Raw genomic sequence first — 20,791 nt, 5'->3', positions numbered from 1 at the left:
GATGGAGTCTTGAAGCTCCTGGCACTAATGTGTGAACATTGCATGTACTTTTATAGTCTGCTTTATCCTTGGAAAGGTTCCTAGAAAGATAGGAATATTTGTTTCAGATGATAGTTTATAGATAAGCTAGCAAACAACCTTAATGGTTGGTTTCTCTGATAGCTCCAATATCCATGGACATAGATTCCTTGGATCAGTGAGCTGGATCCCACAATATGTTTGGAGCTCCACAGGCTGGTAATTCCCAGGCAGCAACTCATCAGGAGTGGCTCATGAAAGGGAATTCTATGGATCTGTGTGTCTTGTCTTGACTGGGAAGGCTTTTATTTTTGGTGTTGTATATTTGGGGTGCAAGAGATCTACTGGGGGAGTTATAGGGAACCACATAGTTTTAAGCTCCAGTCCTTGCCCTGTATCAAGTGACTTAAGATGTAAAATGCTCCTGTGTTTTCTAGGCCTTTTGATGAAGGCTTTTCCCTTTTGGAAAACTCTTAGTGGGCATGGTATATTCATTTCACAGTGAAAGAGTCTGACCTTCTGCAGGATCCCTTTAATTTCCTTGCTGAATTAAGTAGAAGGACAGTTGTGTAACCACTGGGATGTAGAAGGACAGTTGTGTAACCACTGGGATCCTTTCTGTACTACCCATGAAACCCAAGCTATGGCTTGCATTTCATAGGTAGTACAGAAAGGATCCCAGTGGTTCCCAGAGAAAAGTTCTGAGAGCTTAACTGAGAGCAAACACACTGGAAATATATACAAATGACATACAGAATTCCCCCAGACACTGGGATATGGCTGGAATGTTACAAAGCTCTGTAGATTGTTATAGTAGAAACATCAATGAAAAGGTGAAAAGTAGCCTGTGCAAAATGAACAAGGCTAGGTCTGGCAACTTCTTGGACCTGTTTGTCTCTAGGAGAAGGCCCTAAGTGAACTCAAGAAATGAGACCTGAGCTGACGCCACTCAGAGAGTTTCATCAGCTTGGCTATGCTTTATGGTCTTATGTTTGCAGAGTTGATGTTCCCTGATCTGCACCTCTGGGAATGACCAAATGGACACCAGGTGTTCCACTGCTATCATCCATGATAGTGGAGTTTATTTCTTCAAACAGCTAAATTTTATTTATTGTTAAGATACCACCTTTGATACTGATTTAGAGCTCTGTGTTCCTGTCTTTAGTTGAAGTGGGATTCTGGTTTGTAAATAGGTTTGTTTTCATGGAATCACACATGCCCCAGTGCACTAGCAAGATTTAACACTTGTTCAAAATGAGGGGGGAATAGTGTTTCCCACTTAATTCAAGTGCTGGTGGAAAATATTTGAGTTGGAATTTTATCTGTTAGTCTGCTGCTTTTATTCAATACTGTAACTTAAGATACCACCTTTGATACTGATTTAGAGCTCTGTGTTCCTGTCTTTAGTTGAAGTGGGATTCTGGTTTGTAAATAGGTTTGTTTTCATACATGCCCCAGTGCACTAGCAAGATTTAACACTTGTTCAAAATGAGGGGGGAACAGTGTTTCCCACTTAATTTAAGAGCTGGTGGAAAAGATTTGGGTTGGATTTTTTTTCTGTTAGTCTGCTGCTGTTATTCAATACTGTAATAATACAGGTGAGACAGAAAAAATGGACAGTTCTTTAGGCCATGGTCAGTTGGATTTCATGCATGCCTCTCATTTTGGAAGGCTGGGCAGAGCTGGGATGCAGTCCCTCAGTACCATGCAGGCTGCTCTGTGCCTGGAGGAGATGCTCTGGTCCTTGTGGCCCCACACTTTGGAAGAAGGATGGGTTTTGATCAAAAAACAAACAAAAAAAAGTAATAAAGTAAGGCACAGCTATGCTTCTGCAGTCCCGAAGAAGGTGTACTCTGGAATAGGAAGCAGGCAGAGGAGAGGACTGGATTTCTGGTGTTCAGGATGCTGCGGCTCTCTCTTGGGACACTGTGGATCTTCCCAGCATTGTTCACTTTTCCTTGCCATGTGTCAATGTCCCAGGAGACTTGCAGGACTCAGAACTGCAGGTCTGTCTGGCTAAACCTCAGTCTTCTGTTTAATTATGGTTTTAATTTTTTTACACTTGTGTTTAATCAAGGATACAACAGGGCTGGTGTTTTTCTTAAAAAAAAATTCATTCAGAAGTCTATACTCATAAATGTGTTGTCATAGTATTTCTACCCCTATTTCTTAGAACTTTATCTGCCCAAGTGCTTGTACGTCATTTATCAAACACAGGGAAAAGGGGGTAAATGAATTATTAACTCTTTCTTCCTCTTCATTAGCTCAAAGTTTGTGTTTTATACTTGGAAAAATATCCACTGTCTTGGTCTCTTACAGCTGCAGGAGGCTCACTCATGCTGTGCTTTGCAGAGCAGTAATTTTAAATGTGAAATGGTCAGTCCCAGGTTTTGCAAACCTGGTTACTCAGGGTTTCTCTTCAGGACTCTCAGTGGCCACTGCAAATATTTGTGTTTGAAATAAAACAGCACCCAGGAGCTGGGATTCAGTGTTTAGCTCCTTTTGAAGTGGGGAGCACCTGAGGTTTGCCTTGCCTGCCTTTTCCAGGCAGGTGCAGGTACAAAGGGCTGGCTCACCTGCTGCAGGAATCCTCTGAGCTGGTGCTGCTCCTGCCCCATCCCAGAGTGTCCTCTGAGGGCACTGCTCCCGCGTGGGGCTGGGAAACCCTGAACAGCAGCACAGGCTGCAGAAAGGAGCTGTTTCAGACCTGCAGGGCTGCTCTGAGGACACGTGTTGCCTTGAGAGTGTTTAATAATATCCCAGATTTATCTATCAGTGTGGTGGGACTCAGTTCTTGCCTTGAGGAACAGATAGAGTGAGACTGCACAGTGTTTTAAATGGGTTTTAGCATCTGTCATTTCTGGTTGCTCCATAGTTACAAGCGCAACAAACGTGGCTCAAACTTGAGAAATATTGACATGTGTGTTTGCAAAGAACTAAAAAAAAACCAAAGGGAACAACATTTTTTTTTTAATTTGCTTTATTTTTTTGTTTTGTGCCAAGATTTCCATGCACAAGACTAAGGGTTTACTCAGCTGCCGTGTACAGACCTTGGGGACCTCTAGCAAGGTGTAAGTAACTGAGGCTCTCCATATGCCACAGTTCCATGGCCACAGAAAGTTGACCTGGGAAAGAAAAAAAAAATGCTTGAATCAAGATTTATCTCTTTTTGCCCAATGAAAAATGAAAGGGTGCCAGCTGTCACCTTGAGGGTTGTTAGTCCAACCCATAATCCCACTGAAGGCTTCCTAATAGCCTTCTGCAAAGATTATTAACATCTGCTATTAACAGTAACAAGGTGGATTTCCTCCTTTTGGGGACCAGCTGTAACATTTGAGGTTTAATATGCTTTATCTTGGTTTGTAATTGTTTTGCTGTGGAAAAGCTAAATATTTCAAATTATTCATTGCTGTATTCCTTCCCAGACAGTTATTCCCTGGTGCATAGTCAAACATCTGATTTTTCTGATTTTTTTCTGTCCAAAGTGCAATGCCATGTATTTTTCCTTATTGAAATTCACATTGTTGATTACAAACCGTGTGTCAATTTTAAGACCATTTCTCCATCTTTTCTCTCAGGGTTTTTTCTCTTCTGAGCTCTAAATGGGATACACTTACCTATGTCCATCTGCTCCATGTATTATATTGACTGTTCCTGCTCCCAGTCTTGCCCAGAGCAGAGAGAATATGGCTTTATTCCAGAGAAATTCAATTTTGGTAGTATTTTTGGGGTTAATTTCAACATCAAGGTACTGTGTGTAAACATCATCTTGAGAGAGGTCTCCACTGCAAAGAGAAGGAAAAACAGCATCACCGAGTTTAACAGTTCAGAGATCATTGAAATAAATCACATGCTCCACATATTTTCATGTTTTCCCTTTTTTTACAATAGAAATTTGCATTTTTGGTGTTCTTTGTAAGAGCACAGGACACTGTACCAGGGCTCTGAATGAGGAGAGGATGAAAAGCAATACAGAATGCCTTAAATGTTCCTGTGGCAGGAGGCCATGGGGAGGTGACAAGAATGACACTGGGGTATCCCCAGAGCCCTTGTGTGCTGAGTTTGCAGGGATCACTCACCTGGAGTTCAGAAACACAGAACTCATGGAAATGGAGATGCCTCCCACTTGCTTTTTACAACCATCCATCTGCCCTCACGGCTCTTAAGTAATAACTTCTTTCCTGATGTGAAGCAGAATATTTGCAATGCAGGATGAGTGTTAGCACTGCTTAAATGTGTGGAAAGTATGCAGATTAGTGCTAGCAGCATTAAATACTGTAGAAAAATATTAATTTAACTTACCTGGCAACTTCATATTCTTTTGTGTTCCCCTGTGTGTCATAGTAAACCAGGTTGATATCTCCCCTCGTTTTCTTGACACCAGACAATTTGATAAACACTTTTTGTCTCCAAGCTGCATAAATAAAACCAAAAATAAATCCAGACTATCACTGGTGAGCTTGAATGCTGCATTTCACGAGTAATGTAGCATTTTCTGTCAGACTATTAGCAGTTATTTATAGAACAGCACAGGTGCAGGGCTGTAAATCACATCGAGGCACTTTTCAGACTTGTGAACAACTGTAACAAACCTTCTCCACTTACCAGCAAAAGGCTCATCTGCTGCTGTATTTAAAAAATACTTTTGGTCTACCCTCTTCAATTTTTCTGGGAATCTGTCAGCATAGTGCCCCATCATTGGACATCCCTCCTGTGGACATGGGAAACAGATTCCCTAGGGAAAATAAGAGCATCAGTTAATGAGGAATATTATTCTTCTTCATGCTGGCCCTTATGAAATTAAGGCTCCAGATGCTGTTCTGATCTTGCAAAGCTGTGGCAGTACTGTGAGTTTTCATTACTTAACACCAAAACCTGACAAACTTGTTTTAGATAACGGCTCCAGCACCCAAGAGGGTGCAGAATGAGCAGGTTTGATGCCTGTGTTGGTAATAGCCTGAAACTTGCTAGCTCAAATACATTTGAGTTAGATTCTAGTGCAAAATACAGGCCAGCTTTACCCTCCTAGTCAAGGGGAACCTTCCTGCATTCACAAATGGGAGAAAATGAAAGGAGCAACGTTCATAAACATATTTAGGTGCTCTAATCTGTGCCCAATGTAAACTAGAGAGCAGTCAAGGATTCTGGAGGCTCTAAATGTAAGAATTAGTAGGATACATTTACCTAACTTATATTTCTTGGCATAAAGGTTTGGGGTGAGAATTCCACGAGCTTTCATTTTTGTCCCCCAATTTTTTGGTGGCACCATTTATGCTTCAGGATTGCTTTTCCAGCGTGGAATATTGGAACTGCTGTGTGCTGTGCTTCCCCCTACCCAGCCACTCCATGGGACCCCAGCATCCAAGTGCTGGCTGCTCCAGAGACCTGGAATATTTGCTTTACAGCTCACCCCTTCCTGGGCTGAAATACCTACTTTCTTAAAGTCTTCATACGAGTCACAGGGATATGCAAGGAATCCAGTGGGGTGGAGGATACTTGCAAAATAATACTCGTGGCTGCGTGAGTGGTGGCACCCCCCAAAGAGTGTAGCATCTGTTGGGAAAAAGTTTAAAGTTTATGAGCTTTGATAAAAAATCCTCCCATTATCCTCTGTAAGAGCTGCCCTTGTCTCACCATGGAAACAGCTCAGGCACAGAACAGAACAGCAGCATAGGCCTGTAATAATTTCTTTTTTTTGGTCTGAATTTCTAGTTGCAGTAGAAATTGCTGTTTTTTTGTGTTTTGTCTGGAGAATGGTGTACCATTACCCTAAGATTTCAAGTGAGATGCATTGGTTTGCTATGATGTAATAGTCCCTTTTAAGAAGACAGTCATATATATATATGAGATGTCATAGCAAGATAACATTTAACAGAGCATGGAGAATCCACCAAACTGACTAAAATCTCTGAAAATAGAGAAGTCTCAGTTCAGAGGTGAGGCATGTACAGTCCCTGGGAACACTCACTGCTTTTACCTAATTGATGCCTTAGTGTTGGATGCCCTTTACAGCACCTGCAAGAACCCAGAGGTGGTGCTGTCATGCTGCTGATTTGGTCTTTCTCAGCCTGGAAAGTCTCCTGCTGGGGTTGTTGGACCTGCAGACCCCCTGCTTCCTGCCTTTTTGGGGTTTGCATCCGATTTCAAATTACAGAAGCAAAGCTTAGGCATGTATGACACCTCCTTTCCCTGCAGAGTTCTCTCTGGAGCACTGTTCTGTTCCAGCCTTTGTTGTTTGTTACTTCCTTTTTAACTTAGGAGTAAACAGGCAAAAAGCAATTTGGTTTTCCTGTTTTCCCCCAAACAATGGGCAATTTTCACAGTTCGTGCTTCAGAACTGAACAAAAACAAAATATTAAGTGTGTTGGAATTGCATGTTTACCTGCAATGATGGCTTCAAAATCACTTTGCTCCATCTCTGGAATTAAATCAGTGCATCCAGGCATCACAGTTCCTCCATTTGGGAAAAAGTCCAGGTGCCCAGTGGTGTTATACATCCCAAACCCTGAGACACACATGGGAAGGTGTCAGTGTTGGTGCCATGCCCATCCCTGCAGGTGCCCCCTGGCACAGGAGCACTTACCTGCTGCAGGGAAGTGAGCAGCATTGCTGTGGATAACATCGACAAAGTTTGCATCTGTAGGATCCAGTCTCACCTCGGGGGGAGTACCTTCAAAATAGGGCCCAGCAGGGTCTAAACCTAAGACAAACCCCCACATTTGTTGGTTGAGGGAGAGAGAGAAGTGTTGCATATGTTAATTTATCTTTTGCCAACTTATGAAATCAGATGTTTAGTTTTGCAAAAGGCAAGCCCAATAATGATGTGAATTCCAAGCTAAACTATAAAAATATGCAAATAGTATGGTTTTGTGAACCTTTCTGGAAACTTATTCCAAGAGAAGATTTTTTGGAATAATTTTATGGAAAATACTTTTTTTTCCCATAGATTATATAATGGCATATTATATTACTAGGAAGGAGGCCTTTGTTACTCATAAACTTATTACTGGACTCTAAAGATGTAAATAGGGAAAACTAAGGGTTCTTGTTGCTTTGTCTTTGGCTTGATGTAACCCAGTGAGTGATGGTAATGCTACAAACATGTTAGCTATGCTTGTCCTTCCACTGAAGAGTACTTCACCTAAACACAGAAAAAAAGATGCAATAATTACCTATTGTAATTATATTTCTGAGAAGCACACATTTTGTCTGGTCTCATGACAGGTATCTCCAGCACTGCCAATAATTTAATTCCAGTCTACAGACCAGTGTGTGGCAGGTTTTTTTTCCTTTAAACACACGCTGCTAGCTCTGCACCTTGGTGAGCAGGGTCACCCATTACCTGTTATCCTTCGGATGCCTCGGACCCTTCTTCCTGCTTCTCCTGCAGTGTGTGCTCCCAGGCTGTGGCCAATTAAATGGATTTCGTAAGGGGAGTACCCGAACATTTTCTGATCATTAAAGTGGTGGTGGTGGTGGTAGGAGATAAGAACACAGGCTTTGAATAACAAGCAAAGAGAAGGTCTGACATTATGGGCCTCTGGGAACATCTAGGCCGACTTTCTGCATAGCAAACAGAGGGGGAGTTCCTTGAGTTAATTGCTGTTTAAATTACACTAAGAATTGACAGAAAAATGATCCCATCTGGAATTTTGCATGCATAGTGATGAAGGGTTCACTGTTGTAGTGTTGGCATATGCTTGCTGAATTCCATTATCCTGTGTGACAAAATGTGGACCATCTTTCCCATTTGGATCAATCCCTAATGTAATTTTCCATTAAAATGACCTTATTTTTCATTTATTTCTGCTACTTTGCAGGCTTTTTTTTTTTTTGGTCACTTATCCATTCTTCATATCTATTTAGAATATGTGATCACATAATGAATAAGATTTTCACTGCCAAGCTCGAGTGAGGTGACATCCATTCTCCTCTTAGCCAGTTCTCACCTGTACAAGCCCTACACTTGCATTGAAGGTGGAAAGAGAGACAGAGGGGACACATTCATTGGGTTTTGTAGCAACCAAAACCAACGAAGTTGCTAATTGCTTCAGTTTTTTACATTAAGTTTTGTAATGTGAGTACCAGAATTAAAGCAGATCTGGAGAATGGGTCTGTCTGCCTTTATGGTTACATGGCAGATTCCTCTGAGAACATTTTAGTGCAGTGCTTCCATTTACAATGCAGCTAAACTTTTCTGACAATGAAACTTCAGAAATTTTTAAATTAGGAAAAGACAATCGAGTCTAAGCATCATTTATACATTTTTGCAAGGGAAGAAAGGGTGCCCTGGACTACTTCCATTTACAATGCAGCTAAACTTTTCTGACAATGAAACTCCAGAAATGTTTAAACTGGGGAAAAGACAAGGAAGTCTAAGCATCATTTATACATTTTTGTAAGGGAAGAAAGGGTGCCCTGGACTGCACATGATGCAGTAACAGAGACAGTAAATAAGAAACTGAGCCCATCTTCAAATGACCTGATATTTACACATAGAGGAGAAAGATCCAGAAGCCAAATGTGTGAGGCTACACATGATTTTCCTGGGAAGGAACAGTAGATTTTGGTAAAGTGTTCTTTGAGCCTCAGGTTCTTGCAAGGTTGGCACTTTGTCTCATGGGCTTTTTCCCTTGCTGCACTTTAAGATGAACAACTCCTGGCCAGGGTCAAGTCCAGTGCCAGGCAAAATTCCGATTTTCAGCTGCTCCAAGTACCCCTGAGTCTTTCTGAAATCAGTGGGAAATGCTGCTGCACAAACTTTGCAAGTGTTCTGCACTCTGTGTGCAAAAGGGAACACCTGCCTTTGGGAAGAGGAGGCAGCTGCACAGTTTATGGTGCCTGTAGGCAGCAAACATGGAATTATCAAGTAAGGCAGCTACTGCTCGTTTTGGTGGTGCTGAGCTGAGAGATGAATGCACTTCTGGCAGGGTATATAACACCGGGAAACTCGGGTTAGCACCGAACTCGCCTGATTTCCATGGAATGCTGGCTCGCCTGTAACATCATATGGAGATATTGCCACCTACTGTCTCTAATTAATAGGCACATCTCCTCAGCCTCAGCCTCATCTGTGTCCTTCGAGGCTGTGAGGAGCCCTCACAGGGTTGATAATTAGTGTAATTAGCTGGATCCCAGCTGTACAGCCCTGCCTGGCCGTCCTGGCCCAGGTCCCAACCCAAAGCAGCAGTGTCACAAGCCCAGCAGGAGGAATTGCAGGTGGTGGAGCAGGGTCTGTTACCTGCAGAGCAGTTATGAAATAAGCAACCTCAGCCCCCAGCACGCGGATGTTGTTCACGGCACTGACGTAGGTGCCTTTTGCTCCCTCTTTCCAATCCACAGCAATGCAGTTGATGTTTTCCACTTCCAGTAACAGCTGGTGTGGGAACACACAAAGCAAAGTATTTAAAGAAACAAAATAACAATCAGAGATTCAACTTAAACTGGACTAAGGATTAAAATGTAACATAATAATGAAGTTTCTCATTCTTTACTAAATGAGACTCTTCACTGTAGACTGTACCACACTGAAACACTTCTTACAAGACAGAATGTAACAAGCCATTCCTCAAAAAATATCAGTTATGAAAACTGTAATAAAAATATTTTACTTTAGAGACCATTTCTATATTTGAAATGCTTCTGAAATGCCATACAACTGCACAGTAGATTCCATGTACAGTATTGTGACTTTCTTTGAGGGGTGTTGGTAGTTTAACTGCATTGTACAAGAAGTATACTGTCTTATTTACCAACTGGGATTAAAACTGTGAAAGTCGTGTCAGACTCAAAAAAATGTGGAGGAGAGAGGAAAGGTTCTATTTCAGCAAAGAAAGCTTTGGTCACTTTGGTACTGGGCACAGTTCTGCAGAGACAGTGATTTTTCCAGGGGAAGAATCATGTTAGTCTGCAGTTAGTTTTCTGTGAATGAGGCTCACTTAAGGTTTGAGATAGAACAAGGAGTGGTAACAAAAATTAATGCATGAGAAGCAGCTAAAGGTGAATGGCAAGGAAAACAGAAGTGAAACTGTAATGCATCTTGGACTCACTCATCTCCTGTGGGAACCTACAAAAGTTTGTAGTGTAAAGAGCCAGAAAGAATTGCTGCTTCTTTTCAATTGAAAAAAGGAGAAAAATGAAATTGAGTATTTCAGATTAAAAATGTTCATAGATTTGTGAACAGAAGTAGTGCTGCTGATTTGTGACTTAGTGGTGTCCTTTCCCAGTTTGGCCTTTTCCCTGCCAGCACAGAAGCAGCAGCAGGTAGAGCAGATCTTGCTTGTCTGCCAGAGCCAAGGTACACTTTGCTGGCTTTGTGGGAGCTTCCCCATTTCATATTTGAAATGGTTTTCCCACCAGACTCTCTAATCAAACAAAAAGCAAAATTTTGGTAGTGTTCTTACGTTTGTTTGTTTGGGTTTTGTTGTTGCTTCAGTTGGTTTTGTTTGTCTCTAAGAACAAATAGTGGTGAACCAGGGTTGTATTTATAGACTGAAACTTGAGCTTTACAGTCAGGAGTGCCCTTGGACTGAAGGAAGGCTCAGTTTCTGCTGCTGGGAGCAGCTGTGAATTGGTGTCTAACCCCATGTCTGCACATGGGTGTAGAGGCTCTGTTCAGAGGGTAGCTCTGTTTAGTTATTGCCTTGATCTGGTCTGCAGGGCTTGCAAAAGGAAATTCCAGAGGAAAACAATGTCAGAGAGGACCAAGGGACCTTGATGTGCTGCATCTTCCCCAGTGGGAGCACTGGTGTGTGTGAAATTGAACTCTTGGTTTGTATCTTCTGCTACCTAATGAGCTGTAAAATGCATGGTGGGCATTAATGCCTAAAGGATACCAAGAGGGCTGATGGGAGCCAGAGGGTACTGTCTCATACCAAGCACATTTCTACCACCCAGCCTGTTTTTCCAGTGCTGCCAAATCCATGGATGATGAAAGATGTTTTCCTGTGTGAGGAAAAATGTGACTTCTGGATGGTCGAGGAGTTTATCGCTGAGATCACCTATAGGTTAAAAAAAAAAAAAAAAAAAGGGTTTTATCTGTTCCTACTTTCAAACATTTTAAAAAGTCAGGTCATACCCTCAAGACTAAAGGGACTCTACCTTGACAGGACAAAGTCTGTGGTTTTGGAACTCAGAGACCAAAAATCTCATCCTTCTCAGTTCCACTATGGTTTCCACAGAAATTGAGCCCTTGTGGTTTTTGCTGCTCCCATCCTTCTGCATGAGGAAACCCTTTGGCAGGATGTGAAGCAACTAAAAGTGCCACATGGTCACAGGGTGTCTCTTGGCCTGAGGTGATGAGTTTCTCCAGGGAGCAGCCCACCAGCTCCACAATTCCTGCTCCAGCTTGTCCTTTTGCTGACCTGACCTTTGGCTTGAGGGTGCTGCTCTGCCTGCAGGCTGCAGCCTGTTTTCCTCATTAGCCACTCCAGAAGGGCTGGAAGAACTTCATGCAAGGGCTGCAGGCAGCAGGGGTGAAGCTGCTCTTCACACACTGCTGCAGGCTACTTAATTATCTATTTTTCCTTGAGAATGTTATCTGTCTGTATTGTTTTCAGACAAATACAGGGGCTGTGATATGAGCTCAGGAAGTTTGGGTGTGGATGGGCTGTGTCCTAGATCACAGATATGCTGAGGTTTAATGGGAAGTACTGGAAGCTGTATTTTGATTTATTTCATCACTAACAGAAGTGCTGAGCAACCTGCTGATGAGTGTATCCCATGTGCTCCAACCTTCCTCAGAGACTTAAATACATGCAAAAGGTAGTCTGCCATAACCTATATCCTAAATTTCAGGAAAATACCAGGAAATTTCTTGTGCCCTACAGTTCATTCATAACATTTTTTTTGTGTGTTTTACCCCAAAGTATATTCATTAGTGTACCTTCAAAATAACTTCAGATTCTGACTTGTTTGCCTATGGTGACTGACACAGACTTTGTAACAAGTTAACAAATATTTTTAGATGCAGTCAGCTCTTGATGTTAAAAATAAATGTCACCTGTGAGTTATTTCCTGTTTCTCTGGTGTAGAGAGAGAAGCTGATGTTCATCTCTTCTGGAGAATCAGGCAAACCTGTCAGAAGCCTCCCTGGTACCCCAGACCAGGGTGGGTCATCTGTAAAACAGCCAAGCCTGGGGTAGCATACTTCTTTACCTAGAGCAGAAGAAACAACTTGTTTGTATGAATGACTATCTTGCTTGGTGATGTATTTGAGAGCAAAAAACTAAGGATTTAAGTTTATTACTGGCTTAGAAATTAATTTTTAAAGGTCATTTATATGTCCTTTGTGTGCATTGCCTCAAGTGGGAACACAAGCAGAGCTAAATAAACCAAGTAAAGACGCACACAGTATTTGGACACCACTTTCTAGGCTTGTAAAGGATTAGTTCAGTTCCTTTTTAAAAACAGCCTAGTAAGAAATGCTTGTTAGAGTTGCTCCTGCATACCCTCCACTCCAAAGCACTGTGTCTCTGTCATGGGAATGAAGGCAACCTTGTACAAAAAATGATGTGAATATTTCCTTCAATATAGTAGTTTTTTCTAGATCAAGTGGGTCTCGTGCTCACTTACACTCAACGTTCATGTTTTAGCATTGGTGTGCTGAACACCCTGTTGCTGGTCATTTCTTTGTATAGAGCAGCAATATAAAAACAGATCTTGCATTGCCTTGGTAGAAATAGGACATGCAACTCTGAATTTCTCTGCGGAGAAGAGTTGCACTCCTGTGCTCTTAAAAATAAATTTTAAACATAGCAGAGTCTTTTAGCATTAGTTCCATGCACTGTAACGACATTGCCCTACAATGACCCACCAATCATACTACAATTTCAATGTAAAGGAAAATAACAGTCATCATCTACTATGTACCACTTCATCTGAATTCACTTTCTAGTGGCAGTATTTAAAGATACTACTTCTCACCTGCTACTCTGCCAAGGAGGTAAAATGCAACAATCCACATTCCAACCACCTAAAACAAATTGAATACACAGGTTAAGCAATTTATTTTGAGTGGGTTTTTTTTTCCTTTTTAAAAGAGTGTAATACAAAGAGGAATAACCTCACACATTGGCCTGTGCACAGAGGGGACCCATCAGCCAGAAGGAGGCCTGGGGGTCCTGGCAGACACCAAGTGACCATAAAACAATGTGCCCTACAGCCAGCAGCATCCTGGGCTGCTGGAGGGGCAGTGTTCCCAGCAGGATGAGGGAAGGATCCTTCCCCACCACTCAGATTTGCTGTTCTCTGCATTTCCTGCACAGACAATACTGCATGCAGGCTGCTGCTGGAGTCAGTCAGATCACAGCATCCTGATTGTTTTTCTAGCTGTGGTGGGAGTGGTGAGAGGTGTGGTACAATAAGCACAGTGGTACACGTAACTTGTTGAAGTCTGCACTCTTGGCAGCTTAGGCTCCTCACTGCAAGAAAAGCCTTGGTCAGATTCCTTTCCCTTACACTTTCCTTACTGGTCTTTTCCATGGCAAATCTATTAATTTCACCTCCTCCCCTCTCGTTTGCCTCAGTCACTGTTCTCAATTTCCTCTTTTAGGTGTTTCCTATGGCACCCACATCCCATTTCCAACATACTGCTTTACTTTCAAACCAAAAGTTTAAAGTGTCCCCTGGCCACTGGGACAGCTCATTAGAAATATTAAGAAAAAGTGGTAAATTCACTAGTTATAATCTCACTATGTGCATAGCACTCTCCAAGGGATGTTTTTACAGATGTGAGAAAGCCAGAAACACAACACTGCAAAGGTCCCTGATGCTACAAAATGCTTTCAGAAACAAAGAAGAAACAATTGGGAATTTTACAGAATTTGTCCTTGAAGCTTGTGTGACACGTGTCAGACAGGAGGAATGTGTGATCCACCTTGTGCTTGTTTTTGATGGAAGTGGGATTACTTGGCTGTAATGACATGGTTTCCTAACAAAGCCAAACAGGATAGGTCAGAGCACTCTCTAATAAACTCTGAAGTCCCTGTTTGGTAACAGCTTGTTTTGTTTGTGTGTTAGGGCAGAGGAGTGAGGATGAATATCTCAGCAGTGAACAGGAGCTGCAAAGTGCAGAGCTGAGAGGAATAATGGAATTTCCTCAGAAATACAACTCTGATCCTAAACCCAATTTATGATGTAGTTACCAGAGAGGAAAACTTCTGCTCGAGGAGAGTGGAAAGCAGAGAGGAAGTCTGGATGTAAAATAGGAGAGAAAAGGATCAGGAGCTATTCTAAGCAGCTGGTGAAGGGCAGGAACAGAGAGGTCCCAGCTGTTAGCCAAAAGGAGCAGCTCCATTCAGCTGGAATGTCTGTCAAGGTGCCCATCAAATTGATGAGAACCTGATGACAGTGCAGGAAAATCACAGCTGATGTGGCTCATCAAATGAATGGGAGAGCTCCATAGGATTTCTTAATATTAATGGACAGCCCTCACACCCAGGAGATGTACAGTCCCTGTCAGGAACACAGGAAGAAGAGTAGAATTTCTTTTCAGACCTAGAATCTGAAAGGCAAGTAATGATTAAGGAGAATATGGGAGATTACTGCCAAATAAAAGTATTTCAGACCTAGAATCTGAAAGGCAAGTAATGATTTAAGGAGAATGTGGGAGATTGCTGCCAAATAAAAGTGGTCAGTAATTTCCTTCAAAGGATCTTCCTTTGAAGGCAGAAAATAGAAATGAACATGTGGCCAGGGAAATAAAAGGAGTAGCAGAAATTTTATCAATTGTGGAATGTTGATACATTCTCTAATTAAGAGGGTTGTAGTTTGGGTAGAAGATAATTTTTTACTGGGAAGCCTTTGTGTATCAGCCTATGTTAATGACAAAAATATTGCAAAGAGGTTAAAAAACTATGTAAAAAGAGTTCAGGCAGCATGCAATTTGGAAATTCCTTCACTGGGCATTTAGGAGGCGTAGTGCTGAACAAGAGGAACTGGAAGGACTTGTTTGTGAACGTGAGCTCAGCCTACCCCGTGCTGCTGGCAGGAGCTGCTCAGTGCTGAGCTCAGGTGACATCTCAGTGCACAGAAAACATGCAAAACCCGCACTAAATATTCTTAAATTGATGCTCAGCATAGAAAAAAGAAATTTGCAAATATTCCCAGCCTGGCATCCCGTCGTATAAAAGCTGCACTGGAGCAGTGGTGGCTCCTCACAACAGGACATCAAGTCACCTTCAGGACACCGTTGCTCAATCAGTGACTCATGGGCCATGGTGGAGGTTGGGGAGATATGAGAAATTCTGCATAATGACTGTCTGCAGTGCATTTTTAAGTCCCACACATGTACCCACACACCTTCCTTAGGACATGCACACAAGCAGGCACACAGAGCCTTAATGAGAAGCAAGGCCAAATCTCAGGAGTTCTCATTACCAGCATTTTAACCCAATGATTTCACTGCCATAAACAGATTTTTTTTAAACATTTTAAACAACATTTGTTATGTGTTGAATTGCTAAGAATTTTACTCACCATTCTCTTATGACCCTTGTTATCTCTTTTTCTGGTGGGCAGTACCAGGATATAAAAATGGCTGCTGTTTTCTTTAATGAAAATTGGAGGGATTTATGCTGAAAAAAAAGTAATATAAAATAAATTAAAAACCCATGGATAACTTGGTAAAGTGGAAGAAATTAGAAGAAAACAGGGGGTAAAAAAGAGCAATATTGGTAACTGGGAATTAATTGCTAAAAGTGACACAGATTTCATAAGGAAAACAACAATGTCAACATGTATAATTTATGGGAATTGGAATTAAGGAAAAATATTTGATGCATTTGATGAAAGAATTAAGAAGATACAATGGTTTTTTGTCTGTCTTTACCAAAACCAGGTGAAGTTCACAGCAGGAAAAAAACCAAAAAAGAATTCACAGTGATTCTCTGTTCAAACAATCATTTCAGATATGATGTTGAATAGCTGTTGGAGCTGGAAATTCAAAAATCACTGGACTTCAGTAACTCATAGCTGAGATTCTTAAAAAAAATAAACTATCAAAAAACTATTGGTATTTTTTGTTTCAAGTTATTAATTTGTAAGAAAAGTCCAGATACATAATTTCAAGGAAATTAATATGATATTAGGTAAAAACTAGGATGAATGACCTGAGGAATTTCAGACCTGTGGAATTTCAGTCCAGTATCAGCTTAAGGCAGAATAATGAAAATCTCCACAGGGTAGTTTCTCCACTCATGAAAGAAAAACTGTAAAAAACTGTTAAAAGATTAAGCTGTGTAATTGCATTCACTTAAATGACATGACAAACTAACTGACAGTCTTATAAGATCAATATTTTAAGCCACATGATACTAGGATTTTAGGAAGATATCTGCCACTTGATATTTTGATTAAGAAAGTAAAATTGTATACATGCAATACTACAACAGTTAAGTGGATTAAAATTAAACGCATGGATTAAGTAGATTAAAAATTGAGTAATTATGGCATTTCAAGCTTTAGCTGGAAGAACTAGAAGGCAGCTCCTGGATTTACAAATACAGTTCTTGCTTGTGAACCATCATGTCATATTATATATAATATCTTATCATATATCTTATCATTATCATATCATATATCAGAGCTTATCATGATCAAGGTGTGATTTTGGTTTTTTTTACTCACTGCTCATGCTGCATCATCACTGACAAAGGTTTTAGAGGAATCAGTTTCTGGCATTACACTGAATGCCAGCTTTCCACACTGCTATTACTGGACATGAGCTCAGACTGAAGAAATGCTGACATCTAGGCTAAAGTATAGTAAAAAAGTACAGCTTTTGGATGTAGGATTGTTTTTTGGTGTTTGGAGAATTAAATGCTGTCACACTGCATATCATGTTTGCAGATCTGAGGTGAACATTTGAGGAAGCTGTAACTGAAAGGACCTTTAAAGTCTTGCTAATGTATTAGTAGTGACTTTTGAAGTGACAAGGAGATTGTTATTCTTTGTTTCCACACATAAAATTGGGAGAAAACTACTTTCCAATTTTCAGGTCTGCTTTATTCACTTCAATACTGAAGTTTAAGTTCTCTGCCTTCTTTCAGGTCCTTTTGATGTGTGATTTTTTTTCCATTTTTTTTCTTGCCTTACCACTCCTACCATACTTCCTATATTTCCTGCACTGGCACTGTCCTTAAGCAGAGAATATCTTTGCAGTTCTGTCTTTCCACAGTTTTATTTAAGTATTTTTTATTTTTCAGCAGTTAAATTGGAAATCAATACAAAGGAGGAGAACCCATCCAGAGTTTAACATATATGCTTGGATATAGGAGTTGTAGGTTAAATTTTTTGCTCTCCCAGAAAATTCTTGCATGGCTTTAAGTGTGAGGCATTAAGAGAACTACTTGCACACCCAAGTATTGAACATTACTTTAAATGGTAAAAAGAAGAAGAAAATTTTAAAAAAATTACAGTAGTATTTTTAGGCCTCATAATGGGGATATCATGTACATATTTATCCTTTATTATATATGCAAATACCTGAAAGTAAAATATGATTTTTAGTTGTTTCATTTAATGTAATTTTGTTGTTCAGCCCACTCTATACAAGCACAGAAGGAATACCATTTTTCCTAGGCACAGCCCACTGTCAGTGGCTCAGGCACACTACTTGAGCAGACTATTAAATAACTATCAAATACTCAAAACTGGTGTGCAGAGTACTGAGGAAAATGCTGGTGATAAGTTGTGATAATTCAGGTAGCAGAGTAATTGGCATAATTGTTAAAGACTTAATTTCGTCTCCAGCTCCTCCCCATGAACCCAGTGCAGCGTCCTGATTCTGGATGAAGTTCTTTGACAGTGCTTCAGTACAAATGAGCAATAACAAGTAAAAATCATCTTGGCATTGGTCAGGCTCCTTTCCTGCTTGCTCACCAGCTTTTAGGTACAGCAAAGTTCTGCAGGAAGATACTGGCCTTAACTGAACAGCTCTGGAGCCCACAAATTTAATATCAGAGAAATCAATTTTGTGGCAGGGCAAAGATGTGCAGAACCTTTTGCAAATTTTCTTCATCCAAAGCACCCCATACAAAGTAATAACCATGGCAAGGCAGGGCTCATACACATTGTCTGGTCTGGGTAGGAGATTTTTCTGAGTGCCAGTTGACCTCTTAAACTGAATCTGAAACAGTGGACTAGGACATTGACCTGAATGACTCAGAATAGTGATGCAAATTATTTTCTTCAGGCATTTAAAGTGGGAAGAGCTCCAGTAAAAGGTTAGGTAGGTATGCTGGAGGGTGCAGTAAGATTTAAGTTGTTTGGGTCAGTTCCTTAGAACTGGTGAACAGGAAATTGTAGGATAACATATTTAATGAAGAAGACATATTTAATAACGAGTCTGGCTTCCTACTGTGCAGTATTTGCTCAGATTTCCTAAATAATAGGGTCCTCACCTGACCTTACATGGTATCCATACATTCAAGTTTAGAGAGATAATTATGATAATTTAATCTGACTACAAGCATCATAAAAAACCCAAAACAAACCAACAACAAAAGTGATTCAGTTTGGGGAAGTGGCTGTGCCAATTCTGAGTAACCAGGGAGCCTTCAGCTGACCTGCAGCCACCACCTGGCCACTTGTCTGTCCTCCCTGGATGATCTCCACTGTTTATCTCCATGATTAGGCTGCTTTTAAACTTAGTCAACTCCAAGACCAGCACTGTTGTCTTTTTGTTGTCTATTTTTGAAGTGCAGAATAGCCCTTGTCAATGACTAGTTCAAGTTCCCCTGTGCACAGTAGTCTACCAAAAAAAGTCTCATTTTTCACATTCTTCCACAAAACAGCTCTAGAATTCTTCCGCATTTCCAGTCTCCCTTTAAATTTTCAGTGCTCCTAATAATTCTTAAATATGTAGCCTGTTTTATCCTCCTTTGTAATTTCTGCTGCTACTTGTATTTTAATGCATTTTCCCTTAAAAACTAAAGAAGTCCAGCCACCATCTGCAAATACTGTCATTTTGTTCTTCCTTTAAAAACAGGGATATATTGAGCCTCAGATTACCTTAGCCCCACTGAACCCACCCTGTTTTCCTAGCTGCACTGCATTGTCACAGCCCAGAAATTCTCATCCCCTACTGGGATTTCCTGGAATTGAAAAGTTTTAAGCGTGGTAGCTGCGGCCCAGGTCCCTCTCTGAGTGCTGCTCTTTGCTTTTTGCATGCTCACTCAGACCACACCGCTCAGCCTGGCTATTTTTAAGCTAAGGAATCCTTGGAGTCCCGACCTACAGCTCGTACAGACACTCACCCCCAAAGCCCAGCAATTTTTCAGCACTTACCACCGTGAATGCAGAAGGGGCTGGTGCTTTGCAGGCTCTGTTCAGCCAGCTCCCTGGCAGATCCTGGTGGCTGCTGGCCTTTTTCACTTGGAATCAGCCCCACGACAGTAGGAGCAGACCTGCCCACACGGTGTCTAATTATAGGCTTGGTGTGGGTGAGTGAGAGCCTCTGTAAGAGTGATCCCCTCAGTGCTGGGTATAACAGATGTTGCCTTTTCTCGTCTCTCTTTGTGTGTAATTCAGCAACATTTTCCCCTCCTGAAGTTTTGTTAGTTTGAAGAAAAGCAAAATGAGGCTGTTTGATCCCCTCACAGGGGTTGTTGTGTGTGACATTGATCCCAGCCAGCATGGAATGCTCTCCTGAGTTACCTGCTTATTGTGAGCTCCTGTTACAGGTAATGACTGACCCTCCACTGCTGGGAGTTCAGAGCAGGAGCTTTATTTCCTTGTCTTGTGTCCTCCCCAGCAGCTATTGTGAGCTCCTGTTACAGGTAATGACTGACCCTCCACTGCTGGGAGCTTTATTTCCTTGCCCTGTGTCCTCCCCAGCAGTCACCAGCTGTCTTTTTGTTAGCTGCCTGGTGAACATGCCTTGTCAAAGCAAACCCTTGTACATTTTCATACAATCAAACCTCTTTACATTTTAATTTTTTTTTAAATCAAGGGAAGACTAGCTTCTTTTAAAAGAAAGGAATAGGAAAAATAGTCTTACAGCTTAGGGGCAATACAATACAAGTATCTGAGCTTTTACCAGTGAAGTTCCTCAAGCTCTGTCGACCCACTACCACTTTGTCTAATCTGTGCCCTCTTAGGCCATGTGGGATTTACACGTTAGGTGTCTCTGTACCAAGCTCTCTTATCAGCTGGCATGCTGGATATAACTGGTGTAAACTGACATTATTGTGATCCACCTAGATCAGAGAAACCACAGGCACTTTCATTCAAAGTTGTTCCAGGAGAAGGACAAGGTGATGATAATCATGTCATTCATCTTTTCATGACTTGTCCGTCATGTAAATCCCAGATTCTCTCCTGTGCTCTGGAGACTGTGAGTCACAGCCATGTCAGAACCCAGTTCTTCAGCTCCTGAGCAAGGCCTCACGTCCCTGCAGTGCTATCTGCAGGATGGGTGCTGCCATAATCACCTGGCTAGGAGACTGTCACCTTTAATCAGGGGGTGGTGCAAGTGCCTGAGGGCAGGAAGTAACTTGGGCTGGGTCTGTGGTTCACATAAGGAGCCAATTTGTGGTCCTGAGATATGTGCATTGCCTGAAAGAAGATATTTCAGAAATTACAGCCAAAAAAAAAAAAATGTTTCTCCATATACTGAATTGCATGTAAGGCAATCAGCTTGCAAGGCATTGGAAAACTGAGTCAGGAGTGTCTGTCACTCCCTGTGGGACATGGCACCTGCAGGAATGTTTGGGTCTGGTTCTGGTTCTTGGCAGAGTGGTGCAAGGCAGTGCCATATATGAAAATAATCATT

General features: G+C 41.3%; 1 protein-coding gene across 1 annotated transcript; it reads right to left on the bottom strand.

Moving 5' to 3' along the window:
- Positions 1-2,992: 2,992 nt before the first annotated feature.
- Positions 2,993-19,429, bottom strand: LOC120502168 (pancreatic lipase-related protein 2-like). The gene is made up of 14 exons (XM_039709339.1): positions 19,306-19,429; positions 15,496-15,593; positions 12,943-12,991; positions 12,020-12,174; positions 10,893-11,018; positions 9,260-9,394; positions 7,361-7,469; positions 6,602-6,718; positions 6,401-6,523; positions 5,453-5,571; positions 4,624-4,753; positions 4,321-4,432; positions 3,636-3,803; positions 2,993-3,143 (listed from the first exon to the last, which is right to left on the bottom strand). The coding sequence occupies exons 2-14, from the start codon at positions 15,496-15,498 to the stop codon at positions 3,080-3,082; spliced, it is 1,410 nt and encodes a 469-aa protein (XP_039565273.1). The 5' UTR covers positions 15,499-15,593; positions 19,306-19,429; the 3' UTR covers positions 2,993-3,079.
- Positions 19,430-20,791: the final 1,362 nt, after the last annotated feature.

The sequence above is a fragment of the Passer montanus genome, unplaced genomic scaffold (assembly GCF_014805655.1).
Source record: "Passer montanus isolate IOZ18808 unplaced genomic scaffold, ASM1480565v1 scaffold21, whole genome shotgun sequence".
NCBI lineage: Eukaryota > Metazoa > Chordata > Aves > Passeriformes > Passeridae > Passer > Passer montanus.
This window is presented reverse-complemented; position numbering and strand designations above follow the sequence as displayed.

Bases quoted from the DNA above. Each gene is read 5' to 3' on its own strand.
- LOC120502168 (XM_039709339.1), bottom strand. The intron at 7,470-9,259 runs GTAACAGACCCT...TTTAATGATCAG, and splicing joins ATTTCATAACTGCTCTGCAG to AAAATGTTCGGGTACTCCCC. The intron at 5,572-6,400 runs GTAAACATGCAA...TTTTCCCAACAG, and splicing joins TTTTGAAGCCATCATTGCAG to ATGCTACACTCTTTGGGGGG.